We start from the raw sequence: 18,944 nt of genomic DNA, 5'->3' as shown, positions 1-18,944 counted from the left end.
TTTATATGCCTGTTCCCAGATTGCCCGTTAGAAAGATTTTTTATCAGCTTACATGACTTCAAAATTATGTGAATCTTTCCCTCTGCTAACACCAATCTTTCTTTTTTTTTTTTCGATGCTATTATTCTTTTTCTTTTCTTTTTTTTTATTTAATGAATATAAATTTCCAAAGTACAGCTTATGGATTACAATGGCTTCCCCCCCCCCCATAACTTCCCTCCCACCCGCAACCCTCCCCTTTCCCACTTGCTCTCCCCTTCCATTCACATCAAGATTCATTTTCAATTCTCTTTATATACAGAAAATCAATTTAGTATATATAAAGATTTCAACAGTTTGCCCTCACATAGCAACACAAAGTGAAAAAATACTGTTGGAGTACTAGTTATAGCATTAAATAACAGTGTACAGCACATTAATGACAGAGATCCTGCATGATATTTTTTTAAAAAGATTAATTTACATAAAAGATTTCATCAGTTTGCACCCACACATAACCACAAAGTGTAAAAATACTGTTTCAGAACTAGCTATATCATTACTTCACATTGGACAACCCATTAAGGACAGATCCCACATGGGACATAAGTACACAGTGACTCTTGATGTTGATTGAACAATTTAACACTCTTGTTTATGGTGTCAGTAATCTCCCTAGGCTCTAGTCATGAGTTGCTGAGGCGGTGGAAGCCTTTAGGGTTCGCCGACTTCGATCTTATTCCGACAGGGTCATAGTCAAAGTGGAAGTTCTCTCCTCCCTTCAGAGAAAGGTACCTCCTACCTTGATGGCCCCGTTCAATATGGTAATTTTAAAAATCCAAAAGCCATTTTTTATTTCTTTAAAAACTATGCGATTGAACATCTTTTCTTAACTTTGTTTTCCATTTACACCCAGTCTATTTATGCTATTTGTGAATATTCCTAACAAATAATAGATTTATACTTGTGAGGATATGTAGTAGACTGGTTGCCCATTTTCATAATGTTTTAGACAGGACTTTAAGTTCATTCAGATTGGTTATTAAGTGATTGAAGGAAAACATTTTGGTATAGATTGTAGACCACATATCAGAATCAGAAAAGAGTTAGGGGCAGAATACCTTCATCTGGTGATTTAATGTTAGAGTATTTAACCAGATGACTTAAAGTAAATTGCATTATGAGGTCTAGAAACTACAAAGATTTAAGTGGCTGTTCTGGACCTGAAAGCTGGAATGTTTCTCTTTGGTCAGTATTTCACAATTAATGTAAATGTATATGGCTTTTAAGGAGGCTTTTATATTTTACACTTTTTTGTTTGTATTTTCAATTAAATGGCTTCAAAGATTAGAGCTCGGCTGATCTGAAGCCAGGAGCCTGGAACTTCTTCTGGGTCTCACATGTGAGTGCAAGGGCCCAAGTACTTGGGCTATCTTCTGCTGCTTTTCCAGGCACATTAGCAGGTAGCTGGATGGGAAGTGGAGCAACCAGCACTTGAACCTGTGCCCATATGGGATGCCGGCACCTCAGGCAGAGGCTTAATTCACTACACCATAGTGCCAGCCCCTTCATACATCTATAAAACCCAAATTTAACTGGTAAACTATATAAAGCTTCAAAATTATATTAGTATGGCATAATGTTTTATTAATACCAAATCATTAATGTTGGCATTAATACAATAGAAGTAGGTTCAGGTCTGGCTTCATTGTTAAGCTGTTTACTTATTTTGATTTTAATTTTATATAGAGAATGACTTTTCCTAAAATGTGGCTAAAAATGGTGTAATTAATTTTATGCACATGTTTGTCATTTTGGGATCTTGAGGTTTAAACTGCCAGAAGGCATCCTTTGTGTGTCAGTGCTATAGGGTATCCCTTGGTAATTCTGTAAAGCTGTCTTGTTTCAAATCATGATAAGTGCCTGTGATGTTATTTGGGCTTAACTTAGAGGCAGCTGCAGTTGCAAATGTAAAACACAGGGCATTTAATTATCTGATAATAAGTGTTTTAATGTATCTGCACTGATAATCTGTGTTGTGATGATTAATTTTTTTTTTAATTTTTTTTTTTGACAGGCAGAGTGGACAGTAGAGGGAGACAGAGAGAAAGGTCTTTTTGCCGTTGGTTCACCCTCCAATGGCCGCCGCAGCTGGCGCGCTGCGGCTGGCACACCGCGCTGATCTGATGGCAGGAGCCAGGTGCTTATCCTGGTCTCTCATGGGGTGCAGGGCCCAAGGACTTGGGCCATCCTCCACTGCACTCCCTGGCCACAGCAGAGAGCTGGCCTGGAAGAGGGGCAACCAGGACAGGATTGGTGCCCCGACCGGGACTAGAACCCGGTATGCCGGCGCCGCAAGGCGGAGGATTAGCCTACTGAGCCGCGGTGCCGGCTGTGATGATTAATTTTTAAGGATCATTGTTGAAATGAAAGGCTAAAATTCTTGTAGAGAACTTTTTAATTGGCTTTAATAAATTGTAGTTCATGATATAAGAATCACTGTTGGGCCGGTGCCGTGGCTCACTAGGCTAATCCTCCGCCTGTGGCACCGGCACCCCAGGTTCTAGTCCCAGTTGGGGTGCCGGTTCTGTCCCGGTTGCTCCTCTTCCAGAACAGCTCTCTGCTGTGGCCCGGGAAGGCAGTGGAGGATGGCCCAAGTGCTTGGGCCCTGCACCTGCATGGGAGACCAGGAGGAAGCACCTGGCTTCGGATGGCACAGCACGTCAGCCGCAGCGTGCCGGCTGTAGTGGCCACTTGGGGGATGAACCAACGGAAAAAGGAAGACCTTTCTCTCTGTCTCTCTCTCTCACCATCTAACTCTGCCTGTCAAAAAAAAAAAAAAAAAGAATCACTGTTAGGCATTAGTAAAGATTTTTCCTACTGTAGCATTTATATTAAATCAACAGATTTAAAATAATCCTTTCTAATTATTATAAAAATGTTGAAGTACTTATTTATTTTTTCACTTAATGTGTAATAGGTAGTTTAAACTGGCACTGGTTGATGTGTATGCTTTGAATGGCATTGTAGTAGACATTGAAAAAATGAAGTGATGGGTAAAACTGACAGTGGCAAATAAAAATTATGTAAAAATTGACATAGTGAAAACATTGAGAGAACACTGTAAATAGGCAAATTCGCTAAAAATAAAAATTTAATGTAACTCAAAAGGGCATATGGAAGCAAGAGTAGGAAAATACCATGCTGTTAAATTTTTATCAAAAGAAATAAAACAAGTCCAATTAAAAATGCAAAATAATTTAAAAATTTTTAATTTTATTATTTTTATTTATTTATTTATTTTGACTGGCAGAGTTAGACAGTGAGAGAGACAGAGAGAAAGGTCTTCCTTTGGCGTTGGTTTACCCTCCGATGGCTGCTGCGGCCAGCGCACTGCGCTGATCTGAAGGCAGGAGCCAGGTGCTTCTCCTGGTCTCCCCTGCGGGTGCAGGGCCCTAACACTTGGGCCATCCTCCACTGCACTCCCGGGTCACAGCAGAGAGCTGGCCTGGAAGAGTGGCTACCGGGACAGAATCTGGCACCCTGACCGGGACTAGAACCTGGTGTGCCGGTGCCGCAGGCGGAGGATTAGCCTATTGAGCTGCGGTGCCAGCCAAAATAATTTAAAATTTTATTTATTTTTTGATTTTTTTTTTTTTTGACAGGCAGAGTGGATAGTGAGAGAGAGAGACAGAGAGAAAGGTCTTCCTTTTTTGCCGTTGGTTCACCCTCCAATGCGGCCGGCGCATCTCGCTGATCCGAAGCCAGGAGCCAGGTGCTTCCTCCTGGTCTCCCATGCGGGTACAAGGCCCAAGCACTTGGGCCATCCTCCACTGCCTTCCCGGGCCGTAGCAGAGAGCTGGCCTGGAAGAGGGGCACTGGGATAGAATCCGGTGCCCCAACCGGGACTAGAACCTGGTATGCTGACACCGCTAGGCGGAGGATTAGCCTGTTAAGCCACGGCGCCGGCCTAAAATTTTAAGTAATTATGCTATAGAAGGAAAATTAATTAAAATTTTCATTTTTTAGAAACAAATATTTGGGGTAGAGGGGTAGAGGGAGAGACAGAGAGAAAGATCTTCCATCCACTGGTTCACTCTTCAAGTGGGTGCAGTGACCAGGACTAAACAAGGCAGAAGCCAGGCACTTCCTCTGGGTTTCCCACATTGGTAACAGGGGCTCAAGCACTTGGGCCATCCTGTGCTGCTTTTCCCAGGCCATTAGCAGTGATTTGGATTGGAAGTAGAGCAGTGGGGACTCAAACCTGTACTCACATGGTATGCTGGCATGCAGGCGGCAGGCTAACCCATTATGCCACACGCTGGCCCCTTCTTACTGTCTGTAGGGTTCTCTCCTTGTCTTTGATTTTTGATAATTTGAAGACAATATGTCTTGGAGAAGATTATTGGTTGAGTCTTCTTTTGTGATTCTTTGAGCTTCTAGTATCTCTTTTAAGACCTGAAGAATTTTCAACTGTTATTTCATTTAAAGGTTCTCAATGCTTTTTCCTTCAAGAATATTTATATTACAAATATTTGGTCATTTAGTGGTATCCCATATTTTGCTTAGACTTTTTTTTAATTCTGTTTCATTCTTTTCTCTTTATTTTTGTCTGGTTGCGTTATTTGAAAATTCTTGTCCTCAAGATCAGAAATTCTTTCCTTCACTTGGTCTATTCTGCTATTAAAGCACTCAATAATATTTTTTATTTTACTGCATGAAAAATTTCATCTCAAAAATTTCTATTTGATTCTTCTTTTTTTCTTTCTAAAAATTTATTTATTTGAAAGGCAGAGAGAGAGAGAAAGGGAGGAACAGAGAGAGAGAAATCTTATATCTGCTGGTTCACTCCCCAAATAGCCACAATGGCCAGAGCTGGGCCAGGATGAAGCCAGGTGCCAAGAGCTTCTTCTAGGTCTCCCACAAGGGTGCAGGGACTCAACCACTTGGGCCATCCTCCACTGCTTTCCCAGGCACATTAGCAGGGAGTTGGATTGGAAGTGAATCAGCTGGGATATGAAACAGCACCCATGTGGGATGCTGGTGCTACAGGCTGTGACTTAACCTGCTATGCCACAGCACCAACCTTATTTGATTCTTCTTAATGCTATTATCTTTAATAATACTATCATTTGTATCTCTTATTGATTTCCTCATTTCTTTAATCTATCTGTATTCTCTTTCATCTCATTGAGTTTCCTTTCAGTCATTATTTTGAATACTGTATCTGTCATCTCATAGATTGCCTTTAGTTCAGGGTATAATCCTGGAGGAGTATATCATGCTAGCTCATTTTTTCCCATCTCTTGTGTCCCTACATTAACATTTGTGCATCTGGTATAATTGTCACTTCTTCTTTATGTAGTATTTAGTTGAGTTTGTCTGCTTTGCTTTGGCAAAATTTAACAACATTCTATTTCTGTACTCTTCATTCCATTTGCCCTTTAGAATTATATTAAATTTTTATTTTTGGGACTCTGCCTTTCTTTCTTTTTTTTTTTTTTTTTGGACAGAGTGGACAGTGAGAGAGAGACAGAGAGAAAGGTCTTCCTTTTTGCCGTTGGTTCACCCTCCAATGGCCGCCGCGGTAGCGCACTGCGGCCGGCGCACCGTGCTGATCTGATGGCAGGAGCCAGGTGCTTATCCTGGTCTCCCATGGGGTGCAGGGCCCAAGGACTTGGGCCATCCTCCACTGCACTCCCTGGCCACAGCAGAGAGCTGGCCTGGAAGAGGGGCAACCGGGACAGGATTGGTGCCCCGACCGGGACTAGAACCCGGTATGCCGGCGCCGCAAGGCGGAGGATTAGCCTACTGAGCCGCGGCGCCGGCCAGGACTCTGCCTTTCAAAAAAATATAGTAAGAGAAAGTTAAATATAAAGGAAAACCAATTAGATTAACATCAGACTTCTCAGTGGAAACCCTGTAGGCCAAAAGAGAGTGGGGTGATACATTTAAGATCTTAAAAGAAAAAAGAAAAAAAAAAAACTTTCAACCAAGAATATTATATCTAGTGAAGCTATCCTTTAAAAGTGAAGGAGAGGCCGGCGCCGTGGCTCACTTGGCTAATCCTCTGCCTACGGCGCTGGCATCCCGGGTTCTAGTTCCGGTTGGGGCGCCGTTCTGTCCCAGTTGTTCCTCTTCCATTTTAGCTCTCTGCTGTGGCCTGGGAGTGCAGTGGAGGATGGCCCAAGTGCTTGGGCCCTGCACCCACATGGAAGACCAGGAGGAAGCACCCGGCTCTTGGCTTCAGATTGGCTCAGTGTGCCGGCCACAGCGTGCCAGCCGTAGTGGCCATTTTGGGGGGTGAACCAATGGAAGGAAGACCTTTCTCTCTGTCTCTCTCTCTCTCACTGTCTAACTCTGCCTGGAAAAAAAAAAAAGTGAAGGAGAAATAAGGTATTTTCCAGATAAGCAAAAACTGAGAGAATTCACCACCACCAGAGTAGTCCTACAAGAAATTCTGGAGGGTGTCCTGCATTCAAAGTAAATATGAAAATATATTACACCACCAAAGTCACTAACAGAGCAGGTAGAATTAGTAGCTAATCAACAGACAAGTCTTAGTTCTTATCTATCAGTACAAACATTGAATATAAATGGATTAAATTCTCCCATCAAAAGACTTAGGTCGGCTGAATGGATAAATAACTAAGACCCCACTATATGCTTCCAACAGGAAACTCACTTCACAAACAAAGATACACACAGATGGAAAATGAAGGACTGGAAAAAGATATACCAGGCAAATGGAACCCAAAAATGAGCAGGCATAGTTATCTGGATATCAGGTAAAACAAATTTTAAATCAAAAACTGTAAAAAGAGATAAGGAAGGCATTACATTTTGTTACAAGGTACAATTCAGCAAGAAGGCATAACAATCATAAATATATATGCACCCAACATAAGAGCACCCAGATATATTCAGCAAATACTATTAGACTTAAAAGGAGAAATAGACTTCAATAAAATAATAGTGGGTGACTTCAACACCCACTCTCATCAATGGACAGAACCTCCAGAGAGAATATAAAGATACATTGAAGTTGAAACATGCTTACTGAGCAAATAAACCTAATTGACATTTACAGGACATTTCATCCGACAGCTACAGATGCACATCTTCTCATCAGCACATGGAACATATTCTAGGGTCGATCACATATTAGGCCACAAATCAAGTCTCTGCAAATTTAAAAAGATTGAAATCATATCATGTATCTTCTCAGACCATAAAGGAATAAAACTAGAAATAAACACGAAGAACAATGGAACACTCATAAATATTCAGAAATTAAACAACATTCTTTTTTTTTTAACTTTTATTTAATGAATATAAATTTCCAGTGTACAGCTTATGGATTACAATTAAACAACATTCTACTGAATGATCAATGGGTCATTGAATAAGTTAAAAAGGAAATCAAAAACTTTCTTGAAATAATTGTATTTTTTTAAGATTTATTTTTCATTTGAAACAGAGTTAGAAAGAGAGAGAGAAACAGAGAGAGCTCTTCCATCTGCAGGTTCACTCCCCAAATGGCCACAATAACTGGAGCTGGACCCATCTGTAGCCAGGAGCCAGGAACTTCTTTCAGGTTTCCCATGTGGGTACAGGGGTGCAAGCACTTGGGCCATTGTCCACTGTTTCCCCAGACCACTAGCAGGGAGTTAGATTGGAAGCTGAGCAGCCGGGATTCAAACTGGTGCCCATATGGGATACCAGTGCTGCAGGAGGATGCCCTACCAATGACATTCTTTACAGAATTAGAGAAAGCAATCATAATTCATATGGAATCATAAAAGACTCAGAACAATCAAAGCGATCTGAGCAAGAAAAATTAAACTGGATTGGGGCCAGTGCTGTGGTGCATTGGGTTAAGCCATTGCTTATAGCACTGCCATCCCATGTATGTGCCAGTTCAAGTCCTGGCTGCTCCACTTCAATCCTACTCCCAGCTAATGTGCCTGGGAAATCAGCAAAAGATGGCAATGCATGTGGGAGATCTAGAAAAAGCTCCTGGCTTTCACCTGGCCCAGCCACAGTCATTGCTACCATTTGGGGAGTAAACCACTGGATAGAAGATTCTCTCTATCTCGCTCTCACTCTCACTCTCTCAGTCTCTAACTCTGCCTTTCAATTAAAAAAAAAAAAAACCAGAGGCATTAAAATGCATGACTTCAAAGCATACTACAAAGCTATAATAATTAAAATAGCATGGTACTGGCATAAAAAACTGATACATAGATCAGTGGTACAGAATAGAGAGCCCAGAAATTAATCCATGTACATTCAACCAACTGATTTTTAAGAAAAATGCTCATGCCATACAGTGGAATAAGGATAATCTCTTTATTTTTTTATTTTTTTGACAGGCAGAGTGGACAGTGAGAGAGAGACAGAGAGAAAGGTCTTCCTTTGCCGTTGGTTCACCCTCCATTGGCCGGCGCGGCCTGCGTACTGCGGCCGGCACACCGCGCTGATCCGAAGCCAGGAGCCAGGTGCTTCTCCTGGTCTCCCATGTGGGTGCAGGGCCCAAGCACTTGGGCCATCCTCCACTGCCTTCCCGGGCCACAGCAGAGAGCTGGCCTGGAAGAGGGGCAACCGGGATAGAATCTGGCACCCCAACCGGGACTAGAACCCAGTGTGCCGGTGCTGCAGGTGGAGGATTAGCCTATTGAGCGCGGTGCCAGCCAGGATAATCTCTTAAACAAATGGTTCTGGCAAAACTGTATATATGTGTGTGTGTGTGTGTGTGTATACATACATATATATGTGTGTGTATGTGTGTAAAAGAATGAAATTAGATCCTTACCTCTCACCGTATACAAAATCAGGATGAATAAAAACCTAAGTTTAAGACCTGAGACTATGAAGTTGCTGGAAGAAAACAAAGAGGAAATGTTCTAAGACATTGATGTAGGGAGTGCCTTCTTGGATAAGAATTCCAAGGCAACAAAAGCAAAACTAAACAAATGGGACTATTTCAAACCCAGAGGCTTTTGCACAGCAAAAGAAATAATCACAGGGCCAGTGCTGTGGCACAGCAGGTTAACGCCCTGGCCTGAAGTACCAGCATCCCGTATGGGCGCCAGTTCTATTCCCGACTGCTCCTCTTCCCATCCAGCTCTCTGCTATGGCCTGGGATAGCAGTAGAAGATGGCCCAAGTCCTTGGGCCCTTGTATCCACGTGGGAGACCCGGAAGAAGCTCCTGGCTCCTGGTTTCAGATCGGCGCAGCTCTGGCTGTTGCGGCCAACTGGGGAGTGAACCAGCGGATGGAAGCCTTCTCTCTCTGCTCTACTTCTTTCTGTAGCTCTTTCAAATAAATAAAATAAATCTTAAAGAAATAATCAGGAGAGTGAAGAGTCATCCAACAGAACGAGAAAATAATATTTGCAAGCTGCCTGACAAAAGATTAATATCCCGACTATATCAGCAACTTAAAAAACTCACCACTAAATATCAACCAATCCAGTTAAGAGACGGGCAAAGGACCTCAGCAGACAGTTCTCAAAATAACATAGGTGGCCAAAAAATATATGAAAAACTCACCATCACTAGCCATCAGGGAAATCCAAATCAAAACCACAATGATATATCACCTCACTTGTGTCAGAATGTCTAAAATCCAAAACACAGTAACAATGTTGGCAAGGATGTGGAGAAAGGGGAACACTTATACGCTGCTGGTAAGAATGTAATTTAGTGCAGTCACTGGAAAACAGTGTAAAGAGTTCCTAAAAAACTAGAAGTAGACTTGCCCTATGACCCAGCAATTCCACTACTACCCAGAAGACATGCATACATTGTGTCAAAGAGATACTTGCACCACCATGTTTGTAAGCAGCACTATTCACAGCAGCCAAAATATGGATTCAACCAAACTTTCTATCATAAGAAAAAGGATCATGGATAAAGGAAATGTAATATATGTACACAGGTAGGGTATTGTTCAACTGTAAAAACATAATGAAATTATACCATTTGTAGCAAAATGGATGCAACTGGAGGACATCATGTTGCGTGAAATAAGCTGGACACAGACAAATTCCACATGTTCTGCTTTACATGTGGGAGCTAAAATTTAAACAAAAACAATGCCTGTGTGTTTAGTATTACTGTAAATATAGTTCTGTGAAACTGTTTTGTAGCTTTGTCAGACCAATGGTTGGAATGTCATACTATTAATTTTAATGATTTGTGATTACTTTAAAATTTATTCTAAATGAGTGAAATGGTCTTTTTTTCATTCAATTGTTTATAGCCACTGTCTGTATTCCCACTAAACTAGGATCATTTTTTTGTTTGTTTGTTTACTTGCTAAACTTCTTATTCATTGAAGTATCACACCTTTTACCGTAATGTAAATGTAAAATATGTTATCTTAAAAACAAACAAAAAATATAGGGAGGGGGGAGTAGAAGAGGAGGAAGGAAGGGGATATCATGTTCTTAGAATTGTATCTACAAACCATATTGACTCTGTTAAAAACTAGTTAAAATTAAAACAAATTTCCATGAGCACGTTCTACTTATATTGTTCTATAATTTGATCAGTTAGACTCTCTGAGTTCCAGTTCTCAGCTAAAACATGTGTAGGAAATCTTAGAATCCTATCTGTCAAATATGCCAGAGCAGAGTGTTGAGATTTGAAGATAAACAGATACATTTAACAGTTTTTTAAAAAATATTTATTTCTTTATTTGAAAGAGTTAGGGAGACAGAGATCGATTAACTTTCCATCTACTTGTTTGCTCTTCTAATGGCTGTAAAGGCCAGGCCAAAGCCAGGAGCTTCATCTGGATCTCCCACATGGGTGCCGGGGCCCAAGTATTTGGCCCATCTTCTGCTTTTTTCAGTATCAGAGAGCTGAATTGGAAATGGAGCAGCTGGACATGAACTGGCACCCTTATAGGCTTTACCCGCTATTCCACAACGCGGGCCCCTATATTTAACATTTTTAACACCACAGCAATAGTTTCAAAACCAAATATCCAGAAGCAGAAAACAATTCTTCAGGTAGAGGAAGCTTCAAAATCAGCATTGAATTGATGCACATGTCATATGTGTTTTTTGGTGACTCTAAGATCTCATTACTTTTCATTATTTTGGGACTGGTACTGTGTTGTAAATGGGTTAAACCTTTGCCCAACAGAGCTGGTGTCCCATTTGGCTCTGGTTGGAGTTCTGGCTGCTCTACTTTCAATCCAGCTGCCTGCTAATGCACCTGGGAAAACAGCAGAAGATGGGCCCCTGCATCCATGTGGGAGACTCCCATGAAGCTCCAGCTCCTGGCTTTGGCCTGAGCCCTGATTGTTGTGGCCATTTGGGGAAGTGAACCAGCGGATGGAAGATCTGATCTCTCTTCGTGTTTCTCCCTCTCCCTCTGTAACTGTTTGAAATGAATACATCTTTAAAAAATATTTTAAGCAGAAAACCTTTTTTGCTCTATGTGTATTTTTCACAAAGTAAAAAAAAAAAAAAAAAAAAAAAAAACCCTGCCCACTCAAAGAAATATATATTAACTTGTTGCATGTTTTCCTTTGTAGGCCCCGATTATTCATCAGCATGGTTACCTGGTAATGAATCATTGTGGCAGGCCACAGCTGTTCCATCTAACCATCGAAATAACCATATCAGGAGACATAGTATAGCTTCTGACAGTGGAGACACCGGCATTGGAACTTCCTGTTCTGACAGTGTGGAAGGTGAGCTACAATTCTCAATATTTAGATATGGTTGTTTAAAGAATGGTTTTGTATGAGAATATTTGGTATGATTTGTTGTTTCAAAATAAAAATTATGAAGTAACATTTTCACACTTAGTAATGTTCAGTGTTGATATATGTCAAATGAAAATGTCCCTCTGGTTATATTGTGGTTTTTATTCATTTAAAAAAAAACTATGAGATAATTAAAAGTGCTCATGCACTTTTAAGAAATAATACAGAGAAATTGTATGTACAGTTTATCCATTTTGTTTCACTACAGTATCTTTCAAGACTGCAGAATAGTATCACAACTAAGATATTACCATTGGTAGAGCTGAGACATCGAACATCTCCAGATACTTCATATTGTTCATGGTTGCTGCTTTTCAAAAACTTCCCCTTGATTATCCCTTAATTTTTAGAAACTACCCTTCTGTTCTCCATTTGTATAGTTTTGTCATTTCAAGGATGCTGTATAAATGGAATCATACAGTACATAGACTTTTGGAATTGGCTTTTTTCTATGGAGGTTGGTCCAAGTTGTTATGTGTATGAATAGTTCATTCCTGTTTTATTGATGAATAGTATTCAGCAGGGGTGGTATTTAGCCTTTGGCCCAGTTTTTACTATATGAGTAGAGCTGCTATAAATGTACATATACAGGGTTTTTTTTTTTAATTTAAAGATTTATTTATTTGAAAGGCAGAGTTAATGAGGAAGAGAGAGAGAAAGAGAGATGTGTGTCTTCCATCTGCTGGTTCACTCCCTAGATGGCCGCAATGGCTGGAGATGAGCCTATCCGAAGCCAGGAGCTTTTTTCGGGTCTCCCATGTGGGTGCAGGGGCCCAAGGACGTGGGCCATCTTCTACTGCTTTCCCAGTCCATAGTAGAGAGCCATATCGGAAGTGGAGCAGCTGGGTCTCGAACTGGTGCCCATATAGGATGCCGACACTGAAGGCAGCAGCCTTACCCTCTACACCACAACGCAGGATCCCTTGTACAGGTTTTATGTGGACATATTGTCTTTATTTCTCTGGGGTAGATGCCCAGTAGTGTTAGATTTTTTGCCTATTAGTATTCCTTGTAATTTTTTGCTTCTTGTGAAAGGTGGTAATGACACACTGGGTAAATGGAGCTGTGGTGAATGGTCTTTTAGTAAGTGATGGTAAGGTGGCGGAGGAGGGGAGGTCTCCTATGATCCTGTGATTGGGTCTCAGGTTTGGCGAGTTCATGTTCCTGGATTGTGAACTTTTAAGTGGTTCTCAGTTATTAAATTTTTATTTTCACCATCTTGAGTCGGACAGGATAGGTGGAGGGAGCTGGAGTTAGGAATTTCCCTTTGTACACATGGAAGGCTGGAGTTGGCTAGTTTCTTACTTCTCTTCCTTTAGGACAGTTAGATGCTGATAAAACTCAGCAGACTAACCTCAGGTAAAGCAAGACAGACCCTGTAAAGAACACAGTACTCTGGTGTATTTTTTTTTTAACTTTTATTTAATAAATATAAATTTCCAAAGTACAGCTTTTAGATTACAGTGGCTTTTTCCCCCTCATAACTTCCCTCCCACCTGCAACCCTCCCCTCTCCTGCTCCCTCTCCCAACCCATTCACATCAAGATTCATTTTCAATTCTCTTTATGTACAGAAGATCAATTTAGTATATATTAAGTAAAGATTTCAACAGTTTGCACCCACACAGAAACACAAAGTGTAAAGTGCTGTTTGAGTACTAGTTATAGCATTAAGTCACATTGTACAACACATTAAGGACAGAGATCCTACATGGGAAGTAAGTGCGCAGTGACTCCTGTTGTTAACAACTTGACACTCTTGTTTATGGCATCAGTAATCACCCTAGGCTTTTGTCATGAGTTGCCAAGACTATGGAAGCCTTTTGAGTTTATTTAGACAAGGTCATAGTCAAAGTGGAAGTTCTCTCCTCCCTGCAGAGAAAGGTACCTCCTTCTTTGATGGCCCATTCTTTGCACTGGGATCTCACTCACAGAGATCTTTCATTTAGGTTTTTTTTTTTTTTTTTCCAGAGTGTCTTGGCTTTCCATGCTTAAATACTCTCATGGGCACTTCAGCCAGACCTACTCTGGTATATTTCAAATGGTTCCGTTTCCCCTCTGTCTGTGGGAAGCCTGCAGGAATTTTTCTCTGGTATTCACTGTGAGAACTCGATCAAGCTCCTGGAAGTAAAACAAAAGCGTACTGGTTCCCCTTGGATTTTTTAACTCAGACTGGTCCATTCTTGGGGCCTGCTTTGTGGTGCAGTTGGTTAAACTGCCGCCTGCAACACTGGCATCCCACATGGGCATTGGTTCGAATCCCTGCTGCTGTTATTTCTGATCCAGCTCCCTGCCAATGTGCCTTGGAAAGTAGTGGAAGATGGACCAAGGGCTTGGGCTCCTGCACCCACATACTTGACCTAGAAGAAGCTCCTAGCTTCTGGCTTCAGCCTGGCCTATCCCTGGCAGTTGTGGTCATCTGGGGAGTGAACTAGCAGACGGGAGGTGTCTGCCTCTATCTTTCTGGAATGCTGCCTTTTAAATAGATAAATAAATCTTAATCCTTAAGTCCTAGCAGTTTGTCAATTATAATTAAGATTTTCCTACCTGTGCTCTTGTTGCCACGGAGGTCTCAGCTCTTGTATTTCTGATCAGGTGAATTATGATTCTGTATATCTGCTTGTTTCTCTCTCCTACTGTGAGAGCAGCAGTTTGCCCTCTGACCTCACTTCTCTTAGGGATCTAAGATGACTTCTTTTTACTTGTTAGGCTGGAGTGGTGACTTAAATGCTGGCCTGAAAACCTGATCTTACCCACTAATAACATTGAACATGTTTTTCCTGTGCCTGTATCACGTCTGTCTACTCTTGTTAGTGAAATGTCTCTTCATGTCTTCTGCCGTGTTCTAATTGTGTTTTTTTTTTTCTCTCTGTTGAGTTTTGAGAGTTCTTTATATATTTTAGATACTAATCCTTTATTGGGGATGTTGGTTGCACAGATTTCCTTCTGCTTGGAAGCTTGTCTTTATATCCTCTTCCCAGCATGTTTTGCAGAGCAGAAGTTTTTAACTTTGAAGCCTAATGTACCAGTTGTCTTATTTATAGATCTTCCTTTTTATGCAAAATTTGAGAACTCTTTTGTTTAGTCACTGATCTTGAAGATTTTTTTTCTTATTTTTTTCTGCAGGTTTTATCATTTTACGTTAAGTATGATACATTTTTGAGTTAGTTTTTTGTGTGTGATTTGCTAGAAGAAATTACAGAACTGAAGAAAAGTTGTTATAGTTATGGTTTGTCACAGCCAATGAATACAGACTTAAATCAATGATGGAAAAAGAAACAAAGGGCAGAGTCTAAGAGACTCCAACTCCAGACTTAACAGTTGTCCTCTCACTGTGGAGTTGTGTGTACAGCACTTAATTTCCCTAGCAGTGATGTCTGATAATATGCATGGAGTATTGCTAACTAGGCAAGCTCACCAAAGCTTTGGTGTCCTTGATCTGTAGGCATGGTTGGCTGCCCTTGTGGATGACCTTAGTTGCCTGCTCTCCAGAAGTCAAGCTGATAGCAGTTGGTCCAGGACCCCACAGTGAGTCATATTACTAGTATAGACTTACAGAGTGCCCCCAAGTAAAGGAGGACATTTTTATTAGGCAGGATATCCTAAGTATACACAAATTATCTTTTTTTTTATTTTTTTTATTTTTTTTATTAAACTTTTATTTAATGAATATAAATTTCCAAAGTATAGCTTATGGGTTACAATGGCTTCCCCCCTCCCATAACTTCCCTCCCGCCCGCAACCCTCCCCTTTCCTGCTCCCTTTCCCCTTCCATTCATGTAAAGATTCATTTTCAATTCTCTTTGTATACAGAAGATCAGTTTAGTATATATTAGGTAAAGATTTCAACATTTTGCCCATATAGCAACATAAAGTGAAAAAACTACATTGGATTACTAATTATAGCATTAAATAGCAATGTACAGCACATTAAAGACAGAGATCCTACATAATTTTTTTTCAAATTAATTAATTTTCTATGCCATTTCCATTTTAACACCAGGTTGTTTTTTTTTCATTTCCAATTCTCTTTATATACAGATCACTTCAGTATGTAATTAGTAAAGACCTCATCAGTTTGTGCCCACACAGAAACGCAAAGTATAAAAATACTGTTTCAGTACTAGTTATAGAATCACTTCGCTTTAGACGACACATTAGGGACAGATCCCACATGGGATGTAAGTACACAGTGACTCCTGTTGCTGATTTAACAATTTGACACTCCTGTTCATGGCGTCAGTAATCTCCCTAGGCTCTAGTCATGAGTTGCCAGGGCTATGGAAGCCTTTAGAGTTCGCTGACTTTGATCTTATTCCGATAGGGTTATAGTCAAAGTGGAAGTTCTCTCCTCCCTTCGGAGAAGGGTACCTCCTTCTTTGATGGCCCCATTCTTTCCACTGGGATCTCACTCACAGAGATCATTCATTTAGGTCTTTTTTTTTTTTCCATGATATCTTGGCTTTCCATGCCTGCTATACTCTCATGGGCTCTTCGCCAGATCCGAATGCCTTGAGGGCTGATTCTGAGGCCAGAGTGTTGTTTAGGACATCTGCCATTCTATGAGTCTGCTGTGTATCCCACTTCCCATGTTGGATCTTTCTCTCCCTTTTTGATTCTATCAGTTAGTATTAGCAGATACTTGTCTTGTTTGTGTGATCTCTTTGACTCTTAGACCTATCAGAGCTATCAATTGTGAGCTGAAATTGATCACTTGGACTAGTGAGATGGCATTGGTACATGCCATCTTGATGGGATTGTATTGGAATCCCCTGGCACATTTCTAACTCCACCATTTGCGGCCAGTCCGATTGAGCATGTTCCAAATTGTTCATCTCCTCCCTCTCTTTTTCCACTCTTAGATTTAACAGGGATCACTTTTCAGTTAAAATTTAAACACCTAAGAATAATTGTGTGTTAATTATTGACTTCAACCAATAGTACTAGAACAACAACAACAACAACAAATACTAATTATCTTTTAGGAGCCAAACAAAGGCTAAACCTTTTTTGAAATGTGCTGAGTATGGAAAACTCAGACTTGCTGAATTAATCCTTACTGTACAATGTGAGGCATGGATTGAAGTCAGGTTTTTTTTTTTAGCTTGATTAATTTTGGGTAGAATGATTACTGCTACTTTATTCTTTTTCAAAATTGTTTCAGCTCTTCTGTGTTCCTTTACTATTCTGTATAAGCTTTAAGAATAATCTTGTAGAAAAAAGAATAGAGAACATCTTGCTAAGAATTTGATAGGAATTTGATTATCTGTGTATCAGTTTGAGAAGAATTGACATACTTTATTTACTTTGTTGAGTTTTCCAATCTATTAATGTGATCTGTTTTTCCATTTATTTAGAGCTTTAATTTCATTTACCAGTATTGAATAGCTTTCAATACACATGTCCTGTACATATTTTTGTTATATATACATGGGTGTGTTAAATTTTCTTAGAGTGATTATTTCTAATTTTGTATTTCTAATTTGTTTTTTATGTATTATTCATGTAGGACACATAAATATAATTTTAAATACATTTACAATACTGGAATGCATTTGATTTTAAAAATATTTGTTTTGTGTCCTGTTAGCATGTGACCTTGTTCAGTTACGGGAGTTTTTGGTAGATTTCTTGAGATTTTTGGTGTAGATAATCACATCATTTGTAAATAGGGATAGGTTTCCAAAAGGAAACCTTTTCTTGACTCACCATGTTGGTTAAGAACATCCAATACAGTGTGGAATATGAGTAACAGGAGTTGGTATCCTTGCCTTGTTTCTGTTCATACAGACATAACATTCAGTCTTTAACTGTAAAGTAGCAGCAGCACAGCTATTAGCTGTAGGTTTTTTATAGATGCTATTATTTGAGGTAGTTCTCTTTTATTCCTAGTTTGTTGGGGTTTTTTCATGAATGGCTGTTGGATTTTGCTAAATGGTTTTTTAAATTATTTATTTGGAAGAGAGGGAGAGGCAGATCTTCATCTGGTGGTTTACTCCCCAGATGGCTGTGACGGCCATTGCTGGGCCAGGCCAAGGCCAAGAGCAGGAACTCCATTCAGGTTTCCCACATGGGTGGCCTCAAGTACTTTGGCCGACCTGGTGAATTAGCAGGAATGCTGGATTGGAAGCAGAGCAGCCAGGACTTGTCTCAGACCTTGCCTTAACCTGCTGAACCACACCAGTCTCAAATACTTACTCTGCATCTTGTTTAGCTTGGTGATTATGATTGTAAGGCAAACTGGAGCAGAACAGAGAGGAGACAGGATATGGAACTCACATTCAAATCAGATTTATTCAAGGGAAGATAAATTCGCAGAGGCTTGCACAGAGACTGAACGTCAAAGTCTTCCAATAGGCCAAGTCTTACATAGCTTAGAGTGGGACCAAGGGTCCTGAGGGGAGGGCAGTGCGCAGAGGTGAGCTGCTGCTTACACGTTTCCCCCAGGCTTTCAAACCCAGAAGAGAATGCAGAGGGTTTGTTTGAGCTGGTCTCTTGAAAGAAGGCAGGGGTAAAGCAAATTTTATCTGCTTTTAGGCCAGGACCTAAAATGGCTGAGGTTTATATCCTTATTCCGTCACTTTGTATTTCCTGGAAGTGATTGTGTAAAATGTTTTTTATTCTCTGAAATATTTGATAAGTTTCTTCAGTGAAACAAGCTGAATCTAGAAATTATTATCCCCAGAATTTTTATATTATAGAATCAATTCCCTTCAAAGTTGTAGAGTGATTTATATTATCTGTTTCAAATTGTATGGGTTGTAGTAATTTGTTTTTTAGAGTTCATTTCATCTAATTGTCATATTTTTGTTTAGACTTGTTCATAGCATTCATAGCATTCCCTTATTATCTTTTTTTCAGACTTGGTAGTAGTTTGCAAATTTTACTGAACTTTTCAAAGAAGGATCTCTTTCATTGCTTTTCTATTTTAAATTCTTTTCTCAATTTAAATAATTACTGCTGCTTGTTATTATTTATTTCTGTTTGCATTGCATTTATTTTACTTTTTTCTAGGTCCTCAAAATAGGAGATTAGATTACAGATTTGAGATTTTTCCCCCCCTTTTAAAATATAGATAGGGTTTAAAATTTCCCTCAGAATTGCTTTAGCTTTGTCGCACAAAGTTGATAGTTTGAATTTTTATCTCAGTTTACTGTATTTTCTTAATTTCCGTGTGAGTTC

The 18,944-nt window shown here is 40.0% G+C and overlaps 1 protein-coding gene across 2 annotated transcripts in view; it reads left to right on the top strand.

Annotated features, from left to right (window-relative positions):
- Positions 1-18,944, top strand: part of CEP85L (centrosomal protein 85 like) — a 228,405-nt gene that overhangs the window by 83,476 nt on the left and 125,985 nt on the right. For both annotated transcript variants that reach the window (XM_062186677.1, XM_062186675.1), the window contains exon 2: positions 11,530-11,688. In XM_062186677.1, coding sequence (XP_062042661.1) covers positions 11,530-11,688 — 159 coding nt within the window. The remainder of the gene's footprint in view (positions 1-11,529; positions 11,689-18,944) is intronic.

Source organism: Lepus europaeus, chromosome 3 (genome assembly GCF_033115175.1).
Source record: "Lepus europaeus isolate LE1 chromosome 3, mLepTim1.pri, whole genome shotgun sequence".
NCBI lineage: Eukaryota > Metazoa > Chordata > Mammalia > Lagomorpha > Leporidae > Lepus > Lepus europaeus.
The sequence above is the reverse complement of the archived record's forward strand: the minus strand, read 5'-3'. Positions and strand labels throughout refer to the sequence as shown.